Source organism: Globicephala melas, chromosome 7, assembly GCF_963455315.2.
Source record: "Globicephala melas chromosome 7, mGloMel1.2, whole genome shotgun sequence".
Classification (NCBI taxonomy): Eukaryota; Metazoa; Chordata; class Mammalia; order Artiodactyla; family Delphinidae; genus Globicephala; species Globicephala melas.
Window position 1 is genome coordinate 13,368,128 of NC_083320.1, and position 27,376 is coordinate 13,395,503.

The window sequence follows — 27,376 nt, forward strand, 5'->3', positions numbered from 1 at the left end:
TTCAATAATATAAACAAATATTATTACAACTTAATACATGTTTGAAGGGCCATGAAAGGAATACCCTAAATTATTTTAATGCAGTAAAGATCGTTTATGCTACGCATGTGTACACACACACAACAAACATGTCACACACTCAGCACATACCATGCACGCACACACACACAACTGCAGTCTGTTTCTATTTTTGGCATGTCTACATTCTCCCTCAGTGCAATTCATGTTGCAGGGCTCTCTTTATTTTCCGTGAAATTTCTAAATATTTAATACTAAAACTAATGTGATTTGCATTAGAGTTTAGCAGACACACAAAAAACCTGCTGAATTCCACAGACACTGCCCACTGAAAGCTCTGCACTTAGAAATATGAGGTTTTGTCATGTTCAATGAAACTCCCCTGAGCTATCTAAGCCTGTCTCATAGGTAACTCAGAGCCATTCAGCCCTGACCTTTGTAGCCAGAAGCAGTGAGCCTCAGTGCTACGAGCTACAGAAGCACTTCTGCCTGGGGCCAGGCTCAGGGGAGACCACAGTGAGGGAGGAAGTAGCTACTGGTGCTTTACTTCCTTTAAACAAAGTAGACAGTGGTGAGCAGAACCTAGAGAAGCACTATGGACCAGCCTTGTTTCATCCTATGAGAGAAAGGCTGTAAAGCACACAAACCCTCAGGCAAAGGGAAGATCTATTGGAAATGGCAGAGAAAAATGAAATGAAATGCGTTATCTAAACGTTCTCTAACAAGGAAGTATAAACGCTGAAAAGCTCCACAGGTAAAATACATTGGAATAAAGTTAAGATGGGTTGAGAAGCAAGTAAAGAAAGCAGGTGGAAATGAACAGAAAGTACTTTACCAGCTGCTCAAATTAGGTTTTGTGGATTCAAGTATGATGTCGTGTGTGGCTGTGCAAGTCTTAACCACCAGGGTTTCAGTTACTCTGCATCTCTAACGGTACTTTCTCGGTAATGTTTATTAAGTAGGTTCAGATGTGCTTTCAACGAAACAAAAATCTCTGTCCTCTGGTTTCTTAGATTCCACGAGGACGTCATTTGCTGTTTGTACAGCCTATTCAAATACAGTGCAAACATAAACATTTTAGAGATGACCTCAGAGCGTGTTGCCTTTAGCTTATAGCCTTTGTTTTCTGTGTTTATGTACTTGATTACTTCACCAATACCCATCATCTAAATTTGTCTCTTTGGTTCTGCCCTCCCTCCCCACAACTACGATTTTCTTTCTCACCTTATTTCACTGCCAGCTTTTTCCAGGAAGTGACCTATAAGCCAGATGTCTGTTTCCTCTCACTCATTTCTTGCCTCCACTGAAACCTGCATCCCACCTCACTGTTCAACAGAAATTCAAAGGCCAAGTACTGTCCTGCCTACACCTTCTTCTCAGTGCATTCTTAATGTTAACATTGTCTTCAAAAGATAGGTGTAAAAAGCAAGCTGTGGTCCAGAATAAGACTGTGCGAGAGACAGTTTTCTAAAGATACCTCTCCCCCTCAACAGGACTCTCTGGTGCTTCAATGAAACACTCATCTTCGTACTGCTATGAAGGCACTTTGTGGATGTAAATTAAGGTTACTTATCAGCTGGCCCTAAAATATAGAAATTATCCTAGATCATCTGGGTGGAACCAATCGAAACACATGAGGCCTTAAGAGCCAACACTTTTCTCCAGCTACAGTAGAAAGATGCAGAGAAGAGATATTTAGGAGAAAAGGAAAAGTCAGAGAGATTTCAGAAGGGTTCAACTCATTGTTGCTGGCTTAGAAAGGGGCCATGGGCCAGAGAATGCAGGCGGCCTCTAGAAGCTGACAATGACCCCTGGCTGACAGACAGCAGGAAACTGGGACCTCAGTCCTGCAACTGCAAGGAATTGAATTCTGCCAACAACCTGAATGAGCCTGGAACCAGTGTCTCCTCTGGAGCCTCCAGAAAGGGACACCACCCTGCTGACACTTGGATTTCAGCCTTGGGAGGCTCTAAGTGGAGAATCAGCTGAGCTGTATCATACCCGGATTTCTGGCCCACAAAAACTATGAGACAACAAGTGGGTGTTGATTTAAGCCAATAAATGTGTGGTAATCTGTTACAGCAGCAATAGAAAACTAATACAGACTACTAGAACTTTTCCTCAAATTTCTGATATCTTAGCATTCAAATTCCTATTTCTTCTAAAACATGGTGAAGACTTACCATCTTAATTAAATTCCAAATACCCAGACTCTTATCTACTGAAAATTGCAAACTTAGTTTCTCTTTCTGGACACCATGGAGCCAGACTCTGAAGACACATATAAGAATTCGTGCATCTGTGTATTTTGTTATGTACATGCATATGCATGTATAGGTGTGTCTATACATGAATACGTACCTAGCTAGACCTGGTAAATACCAATCATAGTCAATAAGTAATACTTTACATATATGCATATATAGGAATCTTAGCAATTATATATACACGTGTGTATTTTTTTCCTCAATGCTGAGTAATAACATATATTATTTCATGACAGTCTTGTAAGCTGTATACTAATTGCTCCATTGTAAATATAAGAAATGGGAAGACAGAGGTCACGTAACTTGCTGGAGGTTATCTAGTAGGTGGCTGAAGAGGATTCAAATATAGATCTGTCTGGATCCAAGACTGCAAGGTCTTTAGTTTTCATCTTGCTTATCTCTCATGCTGGATCTTTTTGGACATCCTTGGGTCCTACCTCCATCTCTGCCCAGATGCCGTGTGTCACCCTCCTTAAACTCCCTTCCTCAGTGCATCTGGACACCACACTGCCCTGCTAGTTTCCCCCCAGTATCCCTATGCCTTCTCAGTTTCCTAAGTTGCCTTCTATTTATCATATATAAAAGAATTTCAGGATTATGTTCTCAATTTTATGCTACTCTGTTCTCCAAAAATTCAGTTTACTTTTAGATTTTCAATTTTAACTCTTTCGATGACTTTCACCTGGATATCTCCAGTCCTGACTCTTTCCTGAGTTTCAGGCACACGTATAACAGTGGTGCTGAAAATGCCCATTTTCCTATCTTCTTGACATGTCTAAATCAGCATTAGTGGAAAAGAAGTCCTCTCTTCTTGCCACCCTTTTTCCCTCAGACATATTATCCATCTCCTTGATGGCCAGACTCAGAAACCTACTGGCATCTTTGGACCTCTCTTCTGATTAGGGGCATGAGCTCTGGAGCTGGACTGCCTGGGTTTAAATCCCAGCTGTGCTACTTACTTGTTTTGGAACCTTGGACCAATTGCTTAACTTCCCAAGACCCAAGTATCTTCCTCTGTAAAACTAAGTGGTGATAACAGTAATAGTAATACTTACCTCACAGGGTTGTTGCATGGTTTAAATAAGGCACTATAAATATTTAGATCAGCACCCAGCACCTAGTACTTGCTTGATAAATTTCAGCTATCATTCATTTTCCATTTAATTGCCAGATCTTCATCTGTGAAGTCTGTGGTTATGATTCTGATGCCAAGTTTTCTGCCCTCCACTACTCTATGTTAATATCAGGGTTAATGCAGACTACTACTCGGGATCATACTCCCCAAAATCTAGCCTATGTGTAATTATCAGATGACTCTTCCAAAGGCACTACTTTAATCATAATTCAAAAATCCATGGGACAAAGTGAGAGAGTGGCATGGACATATATACACTACCAAACGTAAAGTAGATAGCTAGTGGGAAGCAGCCGCATAGCACAGGGAGATCAGCTGGGTGCTTTGTGACCACCTAGAGGGGTGGGATAGGGAGGGCGGGAGGGAGGGAGATGCAAGAGGGAAGAGGTATGGGGACATATGTATATGTATAACTGATTCACTTTGTTATAAAGCAGAAACTAACACACCATTGTAAAGCAATTATACTCCAATAAAGATGTTTAAAAAACAAAAAAAAAATCCTTTAGTGACTTTGCATGGCTTTTGGGATACGATGGAACCTTTCAGCATCTTAGCATTTAAAGCCTTCCATGAACTGGTCCTGGCTTCTGTTTTCAATTGTTTCTGCCTCTATTCTCCTACTCAGCCCTTGGCTATCGACAAGCTGGACTTCCTACTTTTTTTTTTTTTTAATCTTTATTAGAGTATAATTGCTTTACAATGGTGTGTTAGTTTCTGCTTTATGACAAAGTGAATCAGGTATACATATACATATGTTCCCATATCTCTTCCGTCTTGCGTCTCCCTCCCTCCCACCCTCCCTATCCCACCCCTCCAGGCGGTCACAAAGCACCGAGCTGATCTCCCTGTGCTATGTGGCTGCTTCCCACTAGCTACCTACCTTACATTTGGTAGTGTATATATGTCCATGCCTCTCTCTCACTTTGTCACAGCTTACCCTTCCCCCTCCCCATATCCTCAAGTCCCTTCTCTAGTAGGTCTGTGTCTTTATTCCTGTCTTACCCCTAGGTTCTTCATGACATTTTTTTTTCTTAAATATTCTTTCTTGGCCTGCTTCTTAGTTTCTGTGATAACGAACAGTTATGGTAACTATACCAGGCAATGAGTTGAAATTTTAAAGTGTCATCTCATTTATACTCACAAAAACTCTGTGAGGTATCTACTACGCTCTCCCTATTTTACAGATGAGAAAACTGAGGCCTGGAGAGGGTAAGTATTGCCTGAGGATATAGGATATAGTTAGGAAGCATGGACCCAGGAGCTGCCTCTAAGCAGATTCCAGATGCCACGGTTTTAACCATTGTATCTTATGCCTTCTCTATGCTACATTCCTCTTTTCTAGAGTATCCTTTACCCTTCTCCCATCTATTTGACTCAAACCTATTCAAAGTCTCCCTTAGGTCCTGTCTTTATTATAAAGCTTTCCCAGTCTCCTTTACACTTTAGTGAACTCCTCTGTCAGGTACAAGCTTCTCAAGACTAGGAAGAGTATTACATATTTCTCATGAAGCACAGCAATGCCTTGAGTATAGTAATTAATTCTGATCATTGATTGGTACCAGATTTCTTTACTAATGAACTTGACAGTGATTCCTTGTGATCGAGCCAGCTAATCTCTGATTTCTCTTTATTGCCCATTCTTGCCCAGTGCCCTAGTTAGGTTCTTTGGTTGTCAACAAGTGTCCGAACTTAAGCAGAAGTTGCTCCAGTATGCTGGAGAAACAGACTTGGTCTGAAATCAAGGAGCTCAGTAGAAGCTCAACTGTGCCATCCCATGGAGCACTGAACTCCATGCTACTAGATTTTCTCCTCCTTTGCAGTCACCACAGGTTATGTCTTTCTGACATTCCCATATACTGCCCGGCAATGCCTCCTTTTGCCAGTGTTAAAGGTAGCTGCAATCAACAGCTTAGCAAGGAGAGAAATGAGTCATTCTCACATTGCAGAAGTCGGGAAGTGGGAGGGACTCCAGGATAAAGAACTGTGGTGCCTAAAGAGGAATAGAGGAGAGACGAGATGCAACTGTTAGATAGAAAGAGAGGAAGTCACTTACGAGTTGCTCAAGATTATTAAATGCTTCGTTATAAGACAACGTTCCTATCTTCTAAAGCTGTGAGCTAGGGATTTAGGGTAACACGAATAAGCGGGTCCCCAGATGGACCTCAGAGATTGGGGACCCCCTACCATGCACACACATTTTCTGAGTCCTTACATTTTCCTGCTGAGTGAGTCCAGTTTTGTTAGATTCTCAAACAGGTCCATGATCTGAAAGGGTTGTGGAATACGACTTTCAGCTATTAAAATAGAAACATAATCATACATACTCGGGAAATCAGGTGACCCAAAAAGGCAGACTCTCATCATATAAGGAAGAAAGTTAAATCTGAAAATTATGCATGTGCTATAATGTACCTGCTCATCCAACAGAGGCCAAAGAGTTACTCAGAGTGTGAACGCTGATAAGGGCGAAAGACAGACAGTGGAATTTCTATACATCCCATGACCATGGATCCAGAGGCCTTCTGCTCTGTGGAATCTTCGGATGCCTACTTAAACCAATTACAGAATAACAATATAGTTTACCTCCTCAGTTGTTATTTTTGTAGCATCTTGCTATTTTTCTCAGTTTTTGAAAGAAGCTTCCTTGGTCTCCATACTTTGGCAAGGAATGAGCGGTATCTCTTTTTGCCTGTCTTGTACAAATCTCTGCATGAGAAGGTAGAGGTGCACAAGAGGCTAGAGTCTGGGGGATACGTATGTGCATCAATTAAATCTGGTCTTCATTGGGGAAATACTATTGGGAAATGGCCTATGTCAGGATAAGGCAACCATGATAAAGATGAAGGCTTATTACAGATTAAATAATAATCAATAATGAGGCTTATTAAATAAGCAAATGGCATCTATTAGTGCCTTGTCTTTGGAACTAGCTGGTTAAGTGGGAGCTTCCTTGAGGATAGCCGCCTTCATTACAGAATCATAACTATGCTTGCAGAAGTGGCTTCTCAGGGTGAGATACGAACTTCTTACCCCATCTTGTCTAGGACCCCCTCCCCCCACACACAAAAAGGCAAGGGAGGAGCATTCAAAGCCATCAGAGGAGGCTTTCTGAGGAAGAGACATTTCAAGTAAAGACTGAAGGAAGCTGAGGAAAAGCCACATGGATACGTGGGACCATTCACTCCTAGGTGACAAGTTGGCATATCCATGGAAGACATCGGGGCCTGCACCATTAACCGTGTTGAGCTCTAGAAAGAGAAGGCAAGGCTCTGGAGCAAAAGCCCCCCACAAAACCCCCGACTCATTGTGTTTACCCATTGTTCCCTTCCTCTGGTCGCTCTCCCCATTCCCATCTGTACCCTGAGTCCTGCTTCCAGCTAAGACACGAATGCAATAGCAGCCTTGTTATTTTTCTTTCTTAAAGTTCCAAACTCCCAGAATACTGAGAGCCTTTTGCAGAAATTGCTCTCCTGGTTAAGCTTCATGCTTGCGTCCACACTGCACGTCACACTGCCCTCTGTGCGAAGATGCCCCGACAAGTGTCTGTGGAACTGACTCCCTGACAGTTACTCCCTTCAAAATGCCCCTTGCTCAGGACTCATCTCCTGGGAGAGCTGGTAGGAGCTTGTGTCTCAGTGGTTGTGAAGATCAGTCCTCAATGGAAATATTCCTTCAACCATCTTTTAAACCCCAGAGTGCTTCCTAGACAAGCAATGGTTCCTTTAGCACCTACATCACACCGATGGACACCTCCGTTGTGGGGGTCCACCCTGCAGATGAAGAAACAAACTCTTGAAGAAACTGAATGAACGTCTCCCACAACAATCGTTTTTTGGAACCCAGCTTTCTAATGTTTAATCTAATCAATTATTTCCTAGTCCTGTGTCCTCCAGATATTTCCTATCTCATGCACTTTGTAGGAAAAAGTTGGCTGCACTCCCATCTTCTGTGTGTATTTATAAATTATATAGTCCTTGCCAGTAGCTAATATTTCAAAACACAATACACATAGGGGACAGGGTTCATTGTTAAGCACAATATTTATGTCCTTCATTTATTCTTTTATTAAACAATTATATATATATACTGAGAATCTTCTGGAAGCCAGGCATGGTTTTGATCACTGAAGACACAGTGAATGAAGCAAAAAAATTCCCACACTCTTGTGGCATAGACTCTAGTGGAGGATGACAGTCCATGAGTAAAATAAGGAAAATGCATAGTAGTGTCACATGCTAGTAAGTGCCGTGGGGGAAAATAAAACAGGAAGTAGCACTGGGGTGGGTTTGAGGGGAGAGGTGCACTTTTAAATTGCCCCAGAGAGAGGGAGTAAAGATCTAAAGATTAGGGAATTAACTATTTGACTATATGTAACCATTTGACGTAGAGAATGAAGGTGTCCATGTCAATGTGTTATGTTAAATATTAGTAAAGCACAGTTTCTGTATCTAGATGACTAATATAAATAGAATTCTAATATTTTCCCCTTGTGCCTAAGTGATCCTCTTGGGCACCTCCCTGGAAAGACTGTTAATGTAATCTACGCATACATGACCAGCTGATTATTACAGTTCACCTTCGGGATCTAGCCACAGTGATAAAGTTTGGATGGCTGTTACACTGACAGACATGGCAGCCTACCGTAAATTAGCTCTTTGATTCAGTCTTGACTTGGTTCCAAGGGTGAGTTTACATCCTATGGTTTATTTAGCTGTGAGCAATTCTCTTAAACATCCAAAGTCATTTTGTGTTTTTCATCCTGCTTTAAAGCAGGTGATTAGGGAGAATAAATGCACAAAAGCGCTTCTGAACAGCTGGTAGTTACTCACTCACAGGAAGCAGTAACTTGTCGGTTTTCTTTTCCTTTCTATTCAGTTATGTTAATGTAGCATGAGCATTTCCCTTTTTACCGGAGAAGAAAAATTTGTTCGGCCTGGTGACGCTTCAGAAGCAAGAGGCTTAAAGAAATTGATATTTTTAAATATCTTGCCACTCAAATAACAATACAATGAGCTTCCGAGGAAAGGTTTTTAAACGGGAGCCCAGTGAATTTTGGAAGAAGAGACGAACAATGAGGAGAAAAAATCAAGAAGAAATCCACAGATTTAGTTCTGTAGGTATCTGAATGTTGTTTGCTTTCCATCTTTTCTTAATATTTAAAAAAAAAAAAAAAAAGATTAGCTCTGGAGTGGTATGCTAACCTAGGCTATGGGCAAAGTCTTGGAACAGAATGTTCAACCCAGTTCATAAATATCCTTTTTTACTTCCATCATTATTTTTTAATTACTTCCATCATTAGTTTAAAACATATTGGAAGAGGTTGGAAGTAGCTAAAACATTACTGACTTATTTGGAATATTGGAATTACTTCCATCATTATTTTAAAACATGTTGATACAGGATTTAAATGGTTAAAATGCTACTAGAATATTCTCTGTTTTAAAGAAAAGCCTACCATTGCCTCAATTAAGACCCAATTGATGACTTGTATACAGTTGTGTGTTTTTTTTTTTAATTTAATTTATTTATTTATTTTTGGCTGTGTTGGATCTTCGTTGTGGTGCACGGGCTTCTCATTGCAGTGGTTTCTCTTGTTGCGGAACACGGGCTCTAGGCGCCTGGACTTCAGTAGTTGTGGCACATGGGCTTAGTTGCTCCGCGGCATGTGGGATCTTCGTGGACTAGGGCTCGAACCTGTGTCCCCTGCATTGGCAGGCAGATTCTTAACCCCTGGGCCACCAGGGAAGTCCCTACAGTTGTGTTTTAAAAAAAGTATTACTGCTCTATTTTTATCATGTACCACTCATGATTTGTTTTAAAGTTCTTAGAAAGAGCAACCCAAAATAGGACGGGAAATGTAAATAAGTATTTAATTCAATGAGCCAAGGAAGAGAGGAAAAATTGGTAAGTTTTAAAGGTAGAAAGATTTGGTTTTGTCTATTGTTAAAAAATGTTTCTGCTTTAGCATTCTTAAAATGAGAAATCTGGAAACGTGTACTTATTACAGAATTCCAGATTTCTATCTGTAAGAACTATGGGTAGCTGAGTATCAGGGTGGATGGCTAGAGCTTCAGTGACTCACATGTAATGTGGCCCACTTTATATGATAAATGGCTACAACAACATGATTGGGTAGCTCTTTTTACAGGAATGTTTATTTTACCAGGTGGTTCAAGTTTTGCTTGCTTTTCTTCAAGGCAGGGGTTCTTCAGCTCAGCATACTGTCATTTTGGGTTGCAGAGTTCTTTGTTGTTTGGGGCTGTCCTGTGCATTGTACAATATTTAGTGACATCCTGGGCCTTAACCACTAGATGCTGGTGGAAAGCTCTGCCCCATTTTGACAAGCGAAAATGTCTCCAAACATTGCCAAATGTCACCTTGGGCAGGGAGGGTGATATTCCAGGTGGAGAGCTACTGCTCTAGAGGTACATAATCTTTTTGTTTATATAAACACCTTTAATCTAGAAACAGAACAGCTTTAAAAAATATATACATTTGATAATATAGTGATTGTTTATGAATAGTCATTGAATAAATATGAATAATCAAATTAATGAAGAGTCACTCAGTCTTTGATAGGCCAGAATCAGGCACGGAATACTCCGTCTCAAGTAACAGTGGTTGTCTTTATACCTACAGTCTATCTGGTGGTAATTTAATGGGAGTAGAATTTACTGGAGGTCTGGTTCATAGGATTGATGCCTTGCTATTTCTACCACAGGATCTTAGTAGTACATGTCTCCCACTGGGAAACATGGGTAATTGACCCCCTTGACCTTGGGATGTGCCCGGGTCTTTCCACTCAGTGTTTCATAATGGGAATATGCAGAGCTCAGAACCTAACCTCTTGGTCCCCACTGGCCCCACAGGATGCTCAGTTGTGACTTCTCTACCAGCCCCATAAAAGCCTCATAGGTTGTTTACCATCAGCCTGTTAGAGGATAAGTGTTTGAAAACTTGTTTGGTTTGAGATATGTTAACCTTCAGACCAGTCCCCAAAATGTTAATTTCCTAGCTGCCTTTCTCTCAGTGGAATTTAGAAGTTCCAAGGGTTATGTCACCATAGGTTTACTTCTTTTTGTGTCCACTAAAAGAGATAACACACAGAAGAATGAGTCTATCTTACAGAGCCCACACACAGGATTTGGCATTAGGACAGTCCCTGGTGCGTCTCCGTATAATGAAGCTAATCACTCCATGAATTATCTTAATTGCATTTGAAGGTATTGCTACTGAGAACTATGGGGAAAGCAGCCAGTAAGGAGGGAGTGTTTTCCCACAGCATTCAGTAGCTGTGCATTCACGTTTAATTAAGATCATTCATACAGCGATTCGCTTTCTTCTGTAGAAGACACTGGGACTCCCTGCTGCCGTTGCCTGCCTTTGGTCCTCCTAAGATAGGCATATCTGCTTTCACAGCTTGTCTCTTCTGTTGAGTAGGGGATTGCTCAATCCATCCTTAGGTATTATCCCGGACTTTCATTTTAGAAAAAAAAAAGAGACTCCAAGAAAGTGAAACATGTAATTAGAGGGCTAGGGGGTAATTCTGACTGTCTCGCCCACGGTCCATGTGACCTTGGGCAGGTTACTTAAATCGCTCTGAGCCTCAGCTGCCCCTTCCGTAAAATGTTCCTAACAATACCTGCCCTGTCTTAAGATTGTTTACTGGAATTCATTTCGATCATGTGGGTTCTGAACATGATTTGAACGTTGTAAAAAGTTACGAGTTGCAAGTGTTATGGAGTATTAATAAAACCAAGTAAAATGTCTCCATTTCCAAGGGCAGAGGAAGTGGGGTATAATTGTGGAGTGAGATTGTCTTTTCAGTGACGGCAGCATTGAAGCCACTGGGCTATAGGTGACTCCTTCCTCCCGGGACCCTTTTTCAATGACAGAGCCACTCAGTAGACAAAATTCTGAATTGCATCAAGCTGAGTGCTCTCGGGGGTCCCAGATCACTCTGTGTGTCAGTGAGGTTTGCCTTAGAAATGCCATTTCCCACCCTGGCTCCCACCAAAGCCCAGCTTAGCTGAAGCCCATTCAGAACCAGATTGGACTTTCCACAGCGCATTCATCTAAGCTTTTTAAAAGCTAAACCAACATCTCTAGAACTGCTTCTGAGATGCCTGGATAGGTGATAAGGAAGAAGCAATGCAAGTGTCAAAATGCCCAACAAATGAAGATAAGGCTTACAGTTAGGTCACAAAATAAAACAACGATTTCTTTTGAATTTTTGGATATACTTATATATTGTGGTGAAAGAAGAAATAATGATCGCTGGAAATAATGATCACAGATTGTGTTTTTATAATGATTGTGTGGATTTTGAATTCAACAAACCATTTCTTGCTCTAAGACAAATTTAGAAATGGTTTAGTATCAGAGTAGTCTAGAATACTTAACCGGAAGTCTGTGACTTCCTAAGTGGTATACAACCCAAACTTTATACTCTCATGACCCAGACTGACAATTCTGTTTATTTGGTTTTCTTCAAATGCTGTTTATTTAACTCTGTTGGAATTTTTTATTGTTTTGGAAGCTTCCCTTATTGATCCAGTTTTCAAGTGTCTTGTCTAAGAAATCCCTTTCCATGTTTTAATCCACTTATCACAGACAACATACGAGACAGTGCAACTGCATTATAAGAAAAGTTTGAGGAACTTACTTGCTAGATCATCAAGTATAACTACTTCCCTTAATTTTTGAAGTGTGTATGGTGTTCTGTAGTTGAAGGTTTTCTCTTTAACTGTCTTTCTATTTTTATTTTTCTTTTTTTATCCAATTGTTCAGTATGATCTCTGGCGCATAGGGCGGGGGTTAATAAAAAGACAGTTTCCTCCCTAAGTTGCATATCCTCATTTAGAAAGATTAAATATACTATTGAATTGAGTTATGATATCAGTCATCTGTACTATCAGAAAAAAATGCAAAATTTATTTAAGTAAATGTGAGTTGTCATTTTTAAGTTGTTACTGGCTTGTGGATAATTAATCTGCAGGATTTCAAAGTGTTTAGAAGACTTTGTCTACAAATGAAAATCACTCCTCCTCTTTAGTCATAGACTGTTAGCACTTTAATAGAAAATAGAAAATTGTAGAAAACTATAGATGGAGGATGTAATCTGAAATATTTATATCTCCTACGTATGTCATTTTATTAAATGTCTTGTGCTGTTGTCTTTCAAGTCTGTTTTTTTATCTTTACTCTTCCATGTTAATGTGGACAGCTTCTCCCTGGTCATCTGTGCTTCCTTACTTACTGAGACTGTTTTATACAAACATTCACAGTTACCTATTTAGGTTACTTTACAATGAACCAGTTAGCTGAAAGGAAGCACAGGATGGGGTCCCAGGAACCAGGATGATGGTTCCAGGAAACGATGAAATGAGATGGAATCAGGGTTGGAATACAACGTAAAGCAGGGATGAATGCTATAAATGGACAGGTGGAAGGAAGCAAAGAAACAGGAGTAAACAGGGGATCTGAATTCAGTCCAGACCACAGAAATGGAGAAGTGTAAGTTGAAACTGGATCTGAGGAGTCTGCCTGTGGCTGAAGCAATAGGGAACAGCTAGCTCAGATGCTGCGTAGCTGCAGAGAAGACGCTTTCAAAGTGGACTTCGGATTAGTACCTGCAATTGAACCAAGAATGACCTTACTTTCCTCGAGACTGAGTGCTAGGAGAGGAAGCAGAGTTAAATCCAGAGAGAGACAAGGTGGAGGAGAACTGCCAAGCCAAACTGGGCAGAGCTTAGCTCCATGACAATGTTCTTTACAACTATCTGAGCAGGAGGTGGACCATTTGTCAGAGGGGGGTGGGGAGGGGGCACAGTGGACAGGAAATAACACCATGATCCCCCCATCTTTTATTTCCCAGATGACAGCAGTACAAAACTTTCTTAATGCAGACAGTCCCTCAATTGGTGGCAGGTTCCGCTGTGGTTTTTGACACAAACGTTATCTAGCATTCTCAGTTGGAAAACTTCAGTTTTCCACCTGTCTTCTCTTTCTTATGTGTCTCCTTTACTCCTCATACAAAACACTTCATTTCTGACGCCTCTGGTCACCAAATGCGTGGAGGTTTTTCCCCACACCAAGAAATTCTGTGTGGTACCAGCTGGGTGTCCTAAATTTAAATCGGTTCTAACACCGCCTACCTGGAGGTCATGTCAGATCTCACAGGTTAAGCTCAGTCCTACGAGGCTACCCTGATCCCATGTCAGATGCCAACCACAAGTCTAGGTTATCACCTGTGCTTCTGACCAACGGGCTATAGATTGGAGGTTCCAGCCACCCGCTCTGACTTCAGACGCCAGGTGCAAGTCCAAGTTGTTATCTGTACTTCTGATCCACTGGCTATAAATCACAGGTTCCCATGATCCCCTCTCCGGTTCGACTAATTTGCTAGAGCAGCTCACAGAACTCAGAGAAACATTTTACTTACTAGATCACTGATTTACTATAAAAGGATATAACTCAGGAACAGCCAGATGGAAGAGATGCATAGGGCAAGGTATGGGGAAAGGCACCAGTCTCCCCCAGTCTCCATGTTCACCAACCCAGAAGCTCTCCAAACACCATCCTTTTGGGTTTTTATAAAGGCTTCATTACACAGGCATCGTTGATTAAGTCATTGGCTCTTAAACACTGATTCAACCTCAAACCCCACTTGATCTCCCCAGAAGTCAGGGAGGTGGGATGGAAAGGGCCAGCTCTCTAATCACATGGTTGGTTCTCATGGAAACCAACCTCCCACCCCACCCTGTCCAAAAGTCATTCATTAACATAACAAAAAACACCTTCATCATGCTCTTAGGAAATTCCAAGGGTTTTAGGAGCTCAGTGCCATAAAGGAGGATGAAGACCAACTTTATATTTCTTATTATAAATCATAAAATCACACATTCCTTATATGATTCCTTAATATACCTTTTCATCTCCTTTTCTTCATCTTCCGTACCATTTTATAAATGTTTCTTAGTCCTCTGTGCCTACGACTTCCTCCCTTGAGGTGCCCAGTGACCTCCCACCAGCCCCCAGCCTTCTAATTTCCCTCATTGTGGAAACTGACCAAGGGAGCAGGAATAGTACCCAAGCTACAGCTCTATTGTAGAACCTTCCCAATAGGAAAAAAAAAAAAGCGTTTCTGATTCTTATTCCTGCAAAGCTATAACCTTTGCTGGTAGAGTGTAATGGAGGGGACCAAAGGCTTTATCCTGAGCTGGATTGAAATATCAGTTGTTCTATCAAGTTGCTGAGCAGGTCCTCAGATTCCAAGTTTCTGCATTTGTAAAATAAAGCAATGATGACCTCTTCTAGGCTTGATATGAGTATTCAGTGAGAGAAAGTGTTAAACACTTATTATAGGCCTTGCCATTTGATCATGATAATAGTAGTAGGAAAATAAAAGCTATCATTAGCATATATGGGGTAAATGATAAAAAATGGTAGTGTCTAAAGTTACTATTAGTATTAAATTGTTTGGTGTGACTATGTTATTTCTACAAGTAAAAACACATGAATTGGTTTTAATACAACAAATATAGCAAATGTTTTCTCTTAAGCTGAAAATGACAGAATGAAGGAAGGTGATACAGGGCCAGCAATGGCTTAGAGACACCTGGTCGGTCATCTCTAACACAAATTCCAATGCAACCTGGCACCTCCTATAGAGACAAAATTATAGTTTGTGACAACATCAGCACTGAAAGCAAATGTGGACATAAACTTATTTTTTGGCCCCAGTTGCTCTGGTGACATCAGAGAGGGATGATTAGAATGGATTAGGCTTAGTGGAAAATTAGAGATGAAGCCTTCACTGAGTTTATCACCTTGGAAAACCAAGAAGGTATTTGTCCCCCATTCTCAGGATGCATGATACCTGATATATTTTTTATAGAGTAGGATGACGTTGGAATTCATTAGTAACACATGAGTTTACTAAACCTACATCCTGTACTTCAAGGAGTCATTGGCTACAGGAGAGGTTCTCCTTTAAGATGATTCAAATCCAAACAAAGGTAAGTTGAGGAAATAATAGTCCCTTATTGTAGGCGCTGCTCCTTGTATTATATCATTTTAGATTCTTTTAGATGCAAGCAGAAGAGAGCTTCCCTGGTAAACAAACACATCCAGAGAAGGGAACAGAGGAAGAATGGAGAGACAGGCTGGGCAAAGAACAAGAATGGACTTAGAGCAGCTCGGGGCAGTGGGAAACAGGGATGGTCTTGGTGTTTGGAACTAATGGACGGTCATGTGGGATTTTGGCATCTCTCCTTCAAGATTCAGAGTCCTGGCGGGAAGTGTTGAATGGGCTGGGGTCACATGCCCTTGATCACGGAAAAACAGGACTTTTTAAATTATCAGACCCACCGACACTGCTCTTTACAGGGAAGGAGAAAGAAGTACCCCCTCAGAAGGAAATTAACATGCTAGTACTAAAAGAAAGCAGGATGGATGTTACTTAGGTCAAAAAACAACAAATGTCCACTATTGATATTCAGTTCCAAGTAGCCAAAGGTTAAGAAAGGAAATAAAAGAATGAGCTGACCAATCATTATGGGAAGATTTATTGAACATATATAATTCATGTTGTTGACAGGACTATTTACATTCGTGTATTTGTGACATGTATGTGTTTATGTACACACACATACATACCTCTCACATTTGACTCATTTGTGTGCCTGTTAAAGTACTAAAATAGTATCAGAGTTTAAGCTGGTGGCAGCTTTCATCACAGACTTTATATAAATTAATCTAAAAATCCTGGCAGCTGGCTCAAAGGCGTTAATTTCCCTGGTGTCAGGTGGACTTGTAATTGGGTCGTGATGTATTTTTAATGATATTTATTATCTTTCAAGTGTTTCTAGAAAACTAAATGAGACGTCATTTAATTTGATTTAGATCTTCTTTCCTACCTCTTTACAAGTACCAGTGTTAGGCAAAGAAGCAGGCACTTTTCTGTTTTCATTTTCGGAGCAAAAATGAGTGAATTTTGACATGCTCCTAAGAGATATATGTTGTTAAATTGCCTTAAAAGAGAAAATAAGACTGAAAAGATTTAAATTCAGATTGAAACTATACCTTATTTCATTCTATAAATCTCTTCGGGTCCTTAATTTTCCTAATGAAATTAAGGGTTAATAGAATATCCTGATTTTTCTAACTATAATGTTTGTGTTGAATATGATGACTAATCATCCTTCGTATTTGCAAACAACTTTGTAATTTACCAAGTTTAACCTGCTTTATATCACTGAAATGGACTAGGACATTTACAGAGTTACTTTTGGCTGATTTCTTCTGAGATCTATGTCCGTTTTTGTTACCAAGGGAACTGTTTCCAAATTCAGCTTAATCTGAGTTTGCCCAGCTGCACAGCTCTTAACTTTGACTTAACTGGTGTTTATCCATTCTCATGAAACTGTGGGGTTGAAGACAGAGAGAAGGTTAAAGGGTCAGCATAAGATGGCTTATTCCTTACTTAATCATTTCCTTTTTGGTAAGAAAAGTTCATCTTGCTTTCTGAAGCTCAAACAGTTGAGAAGTTGTCCAGTGGAACTCCCTTTGATGAAAGGCTGAATTAAATCTGTCACAGGACCACAGGCTGACAGCTGTGGCCGTGGATCCAGCTGTGTGGGGTCTTCGCAAATTTCTTGTTTGTTTTAAACACAGGTAGTGTGGAAGTTGGTTCCATTCCAGTTGCACTAAGGCCAAAGGGCCCTGGATGAACTTGAGATCTAAAGAATCCATGTGTCATTTAGATCTCTTAGTTTCTTTAAGAAATGTAATCAGTCATCTTGATAACATTGAAATTAATTAACAGCTGTGTTGTTTCTAATTTGTTTGGAGATGTCGAGATTGGTATTTTTTTTTTTAGGGTCTGTCTAAAGACCGTGTGGACCCTCACTGTTCCCTATTTGCCTGTAGGTCAAGATGTGAAGAGAATGTTTAAGTAATTGGCATGTCATGCCCTACTAGAGCCTTCTGTACTGGTCCTGAAGTGCACACCTATTTTTATTTGTTTTTCTGGGTCATTAGCCTAGATGGATAATATTGTCAGCTGATGAAGGCATTCAGATATAAACTTAATTCTGTTATAAATACTAAAATTAGAATAAAGATTCAGATATCTGAAAGCGACAGGGGTGGTTGAGGAAAATAGAGGAAGTCTAGACTAGCATCACAGTAGACACTGCATGTCACAGAAAAAATATGAAACATCTCAAAGGTAGGGGAAAAAACTCTTTGCATAATACTCTTTCTTGAAAAGATCAGATTTTTTTGAAAAGCAGAACCAAGCAAGTGGTTCAGGTCAGACTAACTAGAGTAACCCTAACGGTGAGTAACCAGTGCTTGGCTTCCTAATGACACTTAACATTTACAGCACAGACATGTGGCCCCAAACACAAGGGGTTTGCTATAGAGATTGTTCTCCATTTCTCATCCCATCAAACCCTTTTCCTGATTTTAGTCCTTAGCGATCCTATTAACTCCTTATTGCTCACAAACTTGACTTGCATGTGTGTAGGTTAGAGCTACAGAAAGAAATTCTAAATATCTTTTGATAAAACTTTGTTGTCTAGGTATTTATCTTGGCAAAGCTAATGAGTTTAATACTAAACTAATCCTAAATTTAATCCTTTTCTTTTGATCTGAAAATATAAATACAAGAAAATATTTTCTAGGTTGGTTTCTCAAGGAAAATAAAAGGCAGACTTTCAAAGTCACTTTCATTTGCTGATGTACATAATTAGATTGCCTTCCTTCTTCCTGCCGGTCATAGAGCGGCCTGACTTGATTCAGAAGACACAGAGGAGATGCTGCCCTTTCCTAAATTTCAATGCTTTTCCTTATGCTTTTACCTCTTTTGCTTCCAGTAGAACCACTGATTATCAAGGTTTATTTGTTTGTTTGTTTGCTTTTTAAGGAAATTTAGATAACAAACATAAAAGCATGTAGGACAGTTTCTGGGACATGAAGAATTTAGTATCACCAGTTTGATTAGTTGGTTGGTTTGACTTGGTGTTGGGATATATTTGGGGTTAAACATATGTGGTAATTTTCAATCGTTTTCGAATAAAGAAAAATCTATATTTGCCTCGCTTTTGGTGGTTCACTTAACACCCTCACATACTTCATCTCTTTGATCCTTATGACAACACTGCTGTAAGCAGGAAGTTGCCCTTTGATTCCTTTGAGTCAGTCTCTCTAAGTCTCAGTTTAAATGACTGTCCAAGTTACTTAGCTGGGAGGTAAAAGACCCTGGACTTCGAACTAGAGATTCTGACTTTTAATCCTTTGCAAGAGTGGCCAATGCACAGAGCTGCTTAAGTAACTTACCAAATGTTTCTGGTTCCCTACAGAGCTCAAAATACTTTTGTTAATAAATTGCTAATTGTTCTTCCCTTTCTTGCTGACATTAGCTTCTAGAATCACATACATAATCTGTAGTTATTTTCCCTGGTCTCTTTTCACCAGTGTTTTATTTCTCTTTTTTTAATTACTTCAAGTTGTTAGTGGTTGAACTTTCATGTGCTTTTCTACTTTCCCTCTTTGGTGTGTTTTCAAAGGGTAAACAATTTTAAAACCAAGCAACTCCCCAGTGTTTTCAGAGACATGAGAGTTTTGAAAGGCCAAGTTCATTTTTCACCATGATGAAAGAAATATATGTTCATTACAGAAGATTTGGAAAATGCAAAAATTCAAAATGACAAAATCCTAAACATCATAGTCCCATCTAAATATAATTGATAATATGTGGATACAGATTTCTAATTCTTTTCTTTAATTTTTAAAAATTTTGTGCAGTTATTCAGTGTGCAGTATTTATTCCTACTTTTACTTAACAATACATAAGCAATTTTGCTTGTCATTGCAAACTTTAAAACCTCAGTTTTAATGAGCATGTACTGTTTCTTAGAATGGATGTGCCATAATTTCCTAATCATTCTTTACCTTTAATAATTTATTGTTTCCCATATTTAGCTCTGCTGGTCCTTCAGGCTTTATTACCCCTCAGAGATCTAGCTTTTCTGGACTCAATTCTAATGTCATAATATGTGTGAATCTAGAACCATTGTCAGGATGCATTTGACTTCCTTTCCTTCCTCCTTTCATCGTCTTCTTTCCCTTTGCAGCAATACTTGCCATCTTGATCATGGACCCCAACCTCCTCACGTTTCCCCACGAAAGCCAATCACATGCAAAATGTTGTGAGCTAACTAGCTTTACTGAATATTTGAAGAGTTACAAGGAGAATTACAGCATGTACCACACAATTTTTCACTGATTCTTTTCCAACTCCTATCCTATTTTCAGTATCCTTCCCAAAGCCCATTAAAGCACTAAGCCTTTCTCCACTACATACGATTCTTGGAAAATATGAATCGCTTTTTGTGAACAACAACTCTGGTGTCTTCACCTTTTAGATATAGCCTCCACCAGCCTGCCTGCCTTTCTTAGCCCTCTTGCATTAAAGTGGAGAGATTTTCTCCATCTTGTTACAAAGGTAATATTGCAATGATATCCTTGTATACTTCTTGGATTATATGTGTGATTATTTCTTTAAAATAGAGTCCCAGAAAAGGAATTCCTGGATGAAAGGATATAAACTTATTTACTCAACAGATATTTATTGAGCACCTATTATTTGCTCTCTGTACACATTAAATTTACAATACAGGTGCCTTAAATCCATGACTAGTGGAAATTTAAAACTCACAGCCTTTATCTACTTAACACTTATGTAATGAGTACTATGGGTAGAGTTTTGTTCTAAGAGCATAACAGATATTACCTCATTCAGTCCTATGATCTAACTCCTACTAAAATGTCCATTTTACAGATTGGGAAACTAAGGCACAGAGATTCTAACATGCCCAAAGTTCCATAGCCTGTAAGTGGCAATGCCAGGACCAGGAGCCCAGGAATTCTGGTTCTAGAGTGCATGTTACACTCTCTGTTGCATCTCAACATAGAAAACCTATAATCACACTTCCCTAAAATGAGGCTGCGTGGTCTAGGTTATTTCTTAGATTCTGGAGAGATGTCTAGGTTGATCATGTAGTCATTTGACTTTTTTCAGTGTTACATACTTCAAATGCTTAGACCTTCAGTGTCATTTCTACATTCATTTGCTTTTGAATTATAATTATGAAAATAATTCAGACCTTTGTGGTAGCACACCACGTTCTTGAAATTAGAGTCTTCAGCTAAAGCATGGACAGTCTGCTTGTTTCGTACCAGTAAACAGCTCCTGGCAGCTCAGGTTGTTACCAAGATGGCAGGTTCACCAATTCCAAGGCTTAGATTTGCGTTGGCGTTCCATGAAAAGTTGTGGAATAAGGAGAGGGGAAGAAAGCATTTGTTTTTGTGACAGGAGCCCATTCTTCTGCTGTGAAGTCGAATTGAAAGAGAGCTGTGGATCTGGGGGAGTAGATCAAACAAATGTCTTAATACTATATCAAAAGAATAGCCCTATTCCCACATCAGTGCAGCACCAGCCCTGCCACATAATGACGGGCACTGGTGGTTGCCTTTTCCCATGCCTGGAGTGATTTTAGAACAGCTAATGAAATTCATTACTCATTTGAGAGAAAAAGAGTAAGAGTAAAAAGCACTATAAAAGTCCAATCCAATTCAGGGTAATCTTGGCACATACCTTATCCCAGTTGGTGCATTTCCAAAGGAAAGAGGCACATTAAATTCAGGAGGGACAACCCAACTGTTGTAAAGCTGTAAATCAATGCTTCTCAGTTCCCAGTTTCACTCAAAATCTCTGTAAGGAGCAGTAGTGAGAAATTAACCGATCCCATCATCTTTGTATACATCTGTCTCTTTGACCAAAACATGGAACTGACAGCTCTCTTGCTCCAGAGAAGACTACTGGTTGCATAGCCTGGATTCTCACCATCACAGATGCATAAAGCATCCTTGGCGAGCATTGCCAAATTCTAAGCTCTAGGTACTGTGGAAGATATCACTATTATTTTTATTTATGAACCTCATATTCCCCAAATTATGAAACATTGAATATCTTGAACGTTGCACACTATTTAACAAATTCCCTGGAAAGATAGAATTTTACTTATCCCCCAGAGGTCAAAACTTAATAAATGATATGAAGCAGATCTGCTAGGCTTTGCAGCCCCAAGTCAGGATAACCTCAGTGCAACATTTTAAACAGGAAGGGCTTAGTAAACCTCCTTTGTTAATTGGCTGGCATGTCATAGCCTGAAGTGAATAACTAAAAATATACCTTCCAACAGGTGCTTACAGGCTATGCCATTTATTGTGTGTATCAAGGAGAGTTTAGGATTCAGATTTCCTGTGGTTTTATTAATAACCAGTGACTTGTGAACTCTGATTTTCCTATTGTACTAATTTAGGTGGGATTCATTTTAGGTGGAGTTTAGGCCCTAGTAAAAATAAATAAACAAGTAAGTAAGTAAATAAATAAATAGAAAGATCTTTGAAGGTCTTGACCTGCGGTTGTTTATTAACGCTTAAGTTTTCGACTAAAGGGAGATAAAACTAAAATGACAGTGAGGGGTTTCCCTGGTGGCGCAGTGGTTGGGAATCCGCCTACCAATGCAGAGGACGCGGGTTCGTGCCCTGGTCCAGGAAGATCCCACATGCCGCGGAGCAGCTAGGCCCGTGAGCCATGGCCGCTGAGCCTGCGCGTCCGCGTCCGGAGCCTGTGCTCCGCAACGGGAGAGGCCACAACAGTGAGAGGCCCGCGTACCGCAAAAAAAAAAAAAAAAAAATGATAGTGAGAACAAGACTGTAGAAGGCCTTCTAAAACATCCTTATGTCATTTGCCTTTTTTTTTCGAGGCTTTCTCCATTTTATTTCTTTGGGAAAAGCAAACGAAGTCTTTCCATCGCATGTGGTAGAGATATAATTTCATATATAATTTATTTTGTGTTTGGAAATCCCAAAGCTGAGTCTGTTCATATTTTTTTCTATTTTTTTTTTTTCCTACTAATGCCTCCTCTTTCCCCTGCCCCTCTGGCCCAGGCCCAGATTCTGGGGCAGGTGCTGTGAAGGGTGAGTGGGAATGGGCATGATTGCCAGGACAGCCCTCCACCCAGCTCAGAGATCTGGTGAGGGGCACCGGAAGGGGCTGTGCAGAAGGACAGAGGCCACAGGGGCACTCCTGTTTTTGTGGCGGATGCACATCTCATTAAACAGTCACCAGTCATGGGAGGAGGCTGGTCAGGGGTCGGGGGATTGCTGACAGTAGTTAAACCTATAAATCCCAACGCACACTAAGCCACACTCCCACACTCCTATGCATGTTGGTGTGAAGAAGGGAGAGAAAAGGGAAAGTGTTAGTAATCACATCATGAACTGTTGGTAGAAGGACATCAGACACTTGAGCTGAAGAAACAGTGAGGAAATGGGGCTTACCAACCAACTCGATGGCGGAGATAAGAGCTTCCTGACCGTTTTACAGTGCATTCTGTTTTATTTGCTACGTCCCATACACAAACACAATATTAAGGGGGGGAAAAGAGATTCCAGAATAAGCCAGGTGTTTCAGACTTGAAGGCTTATTGGGGCAGCTGGTAATATATTATAAATGTGACATCGTGATACAAATGAACTTATTTACAAAACAGAAACAGGCTCACAGACTTAGAGAATGAACTTACGGGTACCAGGAGAGGAAGGGTGGGGGGATGGGATAGTTAGGGTGTTTGGGATTGACATGTACACGCTGCTATATTTAAAATGGATAACCAGCAAGGACCTACTGTATAGCACAGGGAACTCTGTTCAGTATTATGTAACAACCTAAATGGGAAAAGAATTTGAAAAAGAATAGATACATTTATATGTATAACTGGATCACTTTGCTGTACACCTGAAACTACCACAACATTGTTAATCAACTATACTCCGATATAAAATAAAAAGTTTAAAAAAAGGTTTTTTACATGTGACATTGCAGGGTAAGAGGTGATAGGCTACTGAGGTCTGTTGCTGACCTGGAGTGAAATACCACTACTCAGAGACATTCAAAGCCAACTAAAATCATTAAGATAAGTGAGCCAAAACAAACGTCTGCAGCCTGCATTTGCCTCTTGAGCTATCAATCTGTGCTTCTTGGAATTAATTTTTGCCTGGGAAAATAGGGAATTGGAACCTAAAAGAAGTCTAAAATAGAATAATTATATCAAAAGGCAGGGAAAGGATGCAAGAAGGACTTTTTTTTCAATTACCCATCATGCCATAGTGTCTCTGTATCTTCTACTTGAAAATATTGAATGTCTCACAGCTTTCACTAAATGGATTATGTTGGGCAACTAAATTTCTTCTTTCCTCCAAGCGTGAAGTCCTGTGTTTTTATTTGCTAAATCAGCAATCTTCATTGAAGGGCCCTTCCAGAGAGGATATTCACCTTTCATCATCCTCAGTTTACTCAAGCATTTGTAAAATGGGTTTGTTTTTGTTCTGTTTCGATGCAGAAAGTACATGGAAATCCATGTTGTTGGCCCACTGTGTTACATTTTGTTTTGTTTTGTTTTTTATAGTTGGAAAAAAACATTGACTGCTGCTTTGAGGAGCTCATTAGCAGTTATTAAAATGTTGGTAACAGTTTCTGGAGCTTTACCAGCAGAGATCTTCCAAAGAAGACTTTAGAAGTTGAAGCTAAATCTGTGGGCTTTGCAGAGCGGGGAGGGGTGGGGTTGGTGGGAAAGTGTCTGCTGATGTCATTGACATGAAAAATAAAATAATTTTTTATTTCATTTATGAGATCACTTTAGCATGCAGATTTCACGTTGACCACTCCAGCTTCCAGGAGCCCAAAAATAATCCAAACAATGATCCTTTTTTATTTAGGCTGCATGAATGCTTCATCCAAGGGCTAAGGGAACTTAGACTGTGTACTTAGTCTTCAGTAATATTTTATTATTTATTTTGGGCTCCATCTTTCTCACTTTGTGAGTTCTATACAGTTTGGCGTAAACATATCAACTGTAGAATGAAACAACCACCTTTCTCCCACTGGCATTTTAAATATCTCTCGGGCAGCTTCTTTGAGGGAGGTGTCTTTCCCCTTGGCTTTAGGAGTTTAATGTGGTGAGATTATCTAGCTATTTTTTCAGACTCTTCTCCATTTTCACCACACTGTTTCCATATTAACTGTGTTGTTCAATCCTACTAAAGAATTACCCAACTTCTCTCTATATTGGCAAAGAGGCTCAGAGCCAAGCAATTAATCCTGACACAGGATCCAAGTTTTAGTGACGACGAAGACAGTCTGTGTTACTTTGATTGCTAGCAGGGAGCCAACGGCTTAAAATAGACCCAAGTAGACCTCACAAGGAAGTATCTAATTCACGAAAATTGATGATAATCATCATAATACTATAGCAAGTAAGGAGAAGGCCTTTCTCCACATTAACAAAGATCAGGTTTACATAAACATCTACTCTGTGGATGTGACAAGGCTGAACGCCATGTGCACTGGAGGCTTGGCGCTTAAATTACTGAGTGAGATGTCAGGTATTTCAAGATCTTCTCATATTATTTCAGATCTGGAAATAATAGTTATGTGGCTTTGCCCCAAATGCCTGGAGTCTCCATGACTCTCTTAGAAGGGTTGCACGATATCAGAGCTTTGGTGATTCTAAGAAATGAAATCCAACCAGATGTTGAGAAAAAGCAAGATTCTCCGTTTCGGTGGTTAATACAATATTTTCTTTGTCTACAGCAAGAAAAGCCCAGGCTTCTCCAGCCTTTGGATTATGAAACTGTCATTGAAGAACTTGAAAAGACCTATCAGAATGATCCCCTTCGAGATCTCCTGTTCTTCCCCAGTGACGACTTTTCAGTAAGTGTTGTCTTTTCAAGCCATCTAAGTTCAGGGGGGCCCCACAAGGGGATAGTAGATCCTCCCAAATTGTGTCCCTGTCTTTCCTTATAGATTTGGGGAGCTCAGCCCTCTTCCTGTGGTCACCCTACATCACCGTCATCACAGATGGAACGCATATCCAGTATAGAAAGTGCCCAAGGTCTTCTAAAGTTGGAAGATTGGAGGCTCAGTGATAATTGTGGCCACACGGGATGGAAGGGGCATGGGGAGCTGCCTGGCTCCAGGTGGTACTTGTGTCCCTGCCAGTATCTTGGTTTCTAACCACTTACCTAGCCTCACAGAACACTTCCTCCCTTAGGCCATTTGTAACTGAAAGCTTCCAAGCAACTGGAACCAACCAAAGGCAGAGGCGGGGGCACAAAAGATGTAGGTCTTAAAAATCACCCTTAATCGTGGTTGTCCCTTGCTTAGCCTTGTGGGCAAGGAAAGGTAGGCAAGCGCATCTTCACGGAAGGATTTGTGATCTGAGATGTGTCCCATTTAGGGTGATGCTCACTGGCACACAGAACGCTCCAGAGGGTGGTGCAGGGAATGAATAAAAAGGAAATTCATTTTGGAGACAAGCACAGTAAAGTTATGGACGATGAGCACGCATGTGTCCCAAGCATTCCGTCTGTGGTCATCTGAAGCATGTTTAATTTGTTAGTGAATATCTATATAAACAGAGATCTCAATGGGCAGATGGTAACCTTTCCTTTTTTTGTAAGAGAAAGGTAGTCTCAGACATCACAAAAATGAACATCTTTTTTGTGTGTGTGGATATAATTTCTTTCTTTTTTTTTAACATCTTTATTGGAGTATAGTTGCTTTACAATGTTGTATTAGTTTCTGCTGTATAACAAAGTGCATCAGCTATACGTATACACATATCCCCATTATCCCCTCCCTCTTGCGTCTCCCACCCACCCTCCCTATCCCACCCCTCTTGGTCACAAAGCACCGAGCTGATCTCCCTGTGCTATGCAGCTACTTCCCACTAGCTATCTATTTTACATCTGGTAGTGTATGTATGTCCATGCCACTCTCTCACTGTGTCCCAGCTTACCCTTCGCCCCTCCCCGTGTCCTCAAGTCCATTCTCTGCGTCTGCGTCTTTATTGCTGTCCTGCCCCTCGGTTCTTCTTAAAGCAGATGAAAAAGCAGCTCTGAGGTAACCTGTGGCACAGCCACTGTCAGTGGAAACCTCTGACGAGTTGCTGGGGCCCCAGGGCTTCCACTTCCTCAAACAGCCTCAAACTTCCATTCCTTCTCTTATCTTGGGGGCAGGTCTGGCTTCTGGTTTCTAAAGGTTCATTTTTTTCACCTTTCTCCTTGAATTAATAAAAAAGAGGTGTGTGGAAGTCAACAATTTTCTGTTCCAAGTACCGAGAATGATGGAAAGAAAGGAGACAGATTTGTAGACAGGGAAAAGAAACTCTTCCCATCTGTTTTTCAGACTTTTAAATGTCTCTCGCTTGAGTGTTTGACACACTTTAAAAGAGGCTTATCTTGGACAGAAATCTTGTTTCCGTGATGGGACGGGGCCACGGGGCCTGAACTGCAAGCACAAAGTTGAACCACGTTTTACTTTTTAATTCTGCATCCTCATTTTCTTTCAGACCGAGGGTAAACCTTGAAACAGTCTCTTTCTGTCAAACAGCACACACACAAACAACTTGACACTTGGAGCCCCTTTTCTTCTAGCTCTGTTACTCAGAAATATGGTCAAAAGCTACTCCAAGTTCCCCCAGCTCAAGAAGAGAATGGGGGCATGTAGATGCAATGTAACATTTGTACTGAATTTGAATTCATTTTTTGGCATCTTTCCACACTCATTTAAGTTAAGACTGGTCTGATTGCTCTGTGTCCTTTGCTATTATCCTTAATTGTGTAAACAGAGCATATAATAAGTGCTTTGTTATTTTCCCAATGTAAACATTCCAATAAATACACGGAATTCTTTTATCTTGGCCTTGCTTAAGACCCACCTGTGGCCACCCCCATTGCCTTCAAAACAAAGGGCAAACACTGTAGTATTTCCCGAGGGCTTCTCCATGACCTGGTCCTTGCCCATTTCTCAAGGCCA

At 40.4% G+C, this 27,376-nt stretch overlaps 1 protein-coding gene across 13 annotated transcripts in view; it reads left to right on the forward strand.

The window, feature by feature from the left end:
* Positions 1 to 27,376, forward strand: part of DOCK10 (dedicator of cytokinesis 10) — a 279,856-nt gene that overhangs the window by 100,566 nt on the left and 151,914 nt on the right. For 11 of the 13 annotated variants that reach the window (XM_030833224.2, XM_030833310.2, XM_060301780.1 and 8 more), the window contains exon 2: positions 25,151 to 25,270. In XM_030833224.2, coding sequence (XP_030689084.2) covers positions 25,151 to 25,270 — 120 coding nt within the window. Of the gene's footprint in view, positions 1 to 8,343; positions 8,537 to 25,150; positions 25,271 to 27,376 lie in introns of those variants that run through there. The other 2 variants (XM_030833397.2, XM_030833492.2) reach the window with 1 other exon arrangement.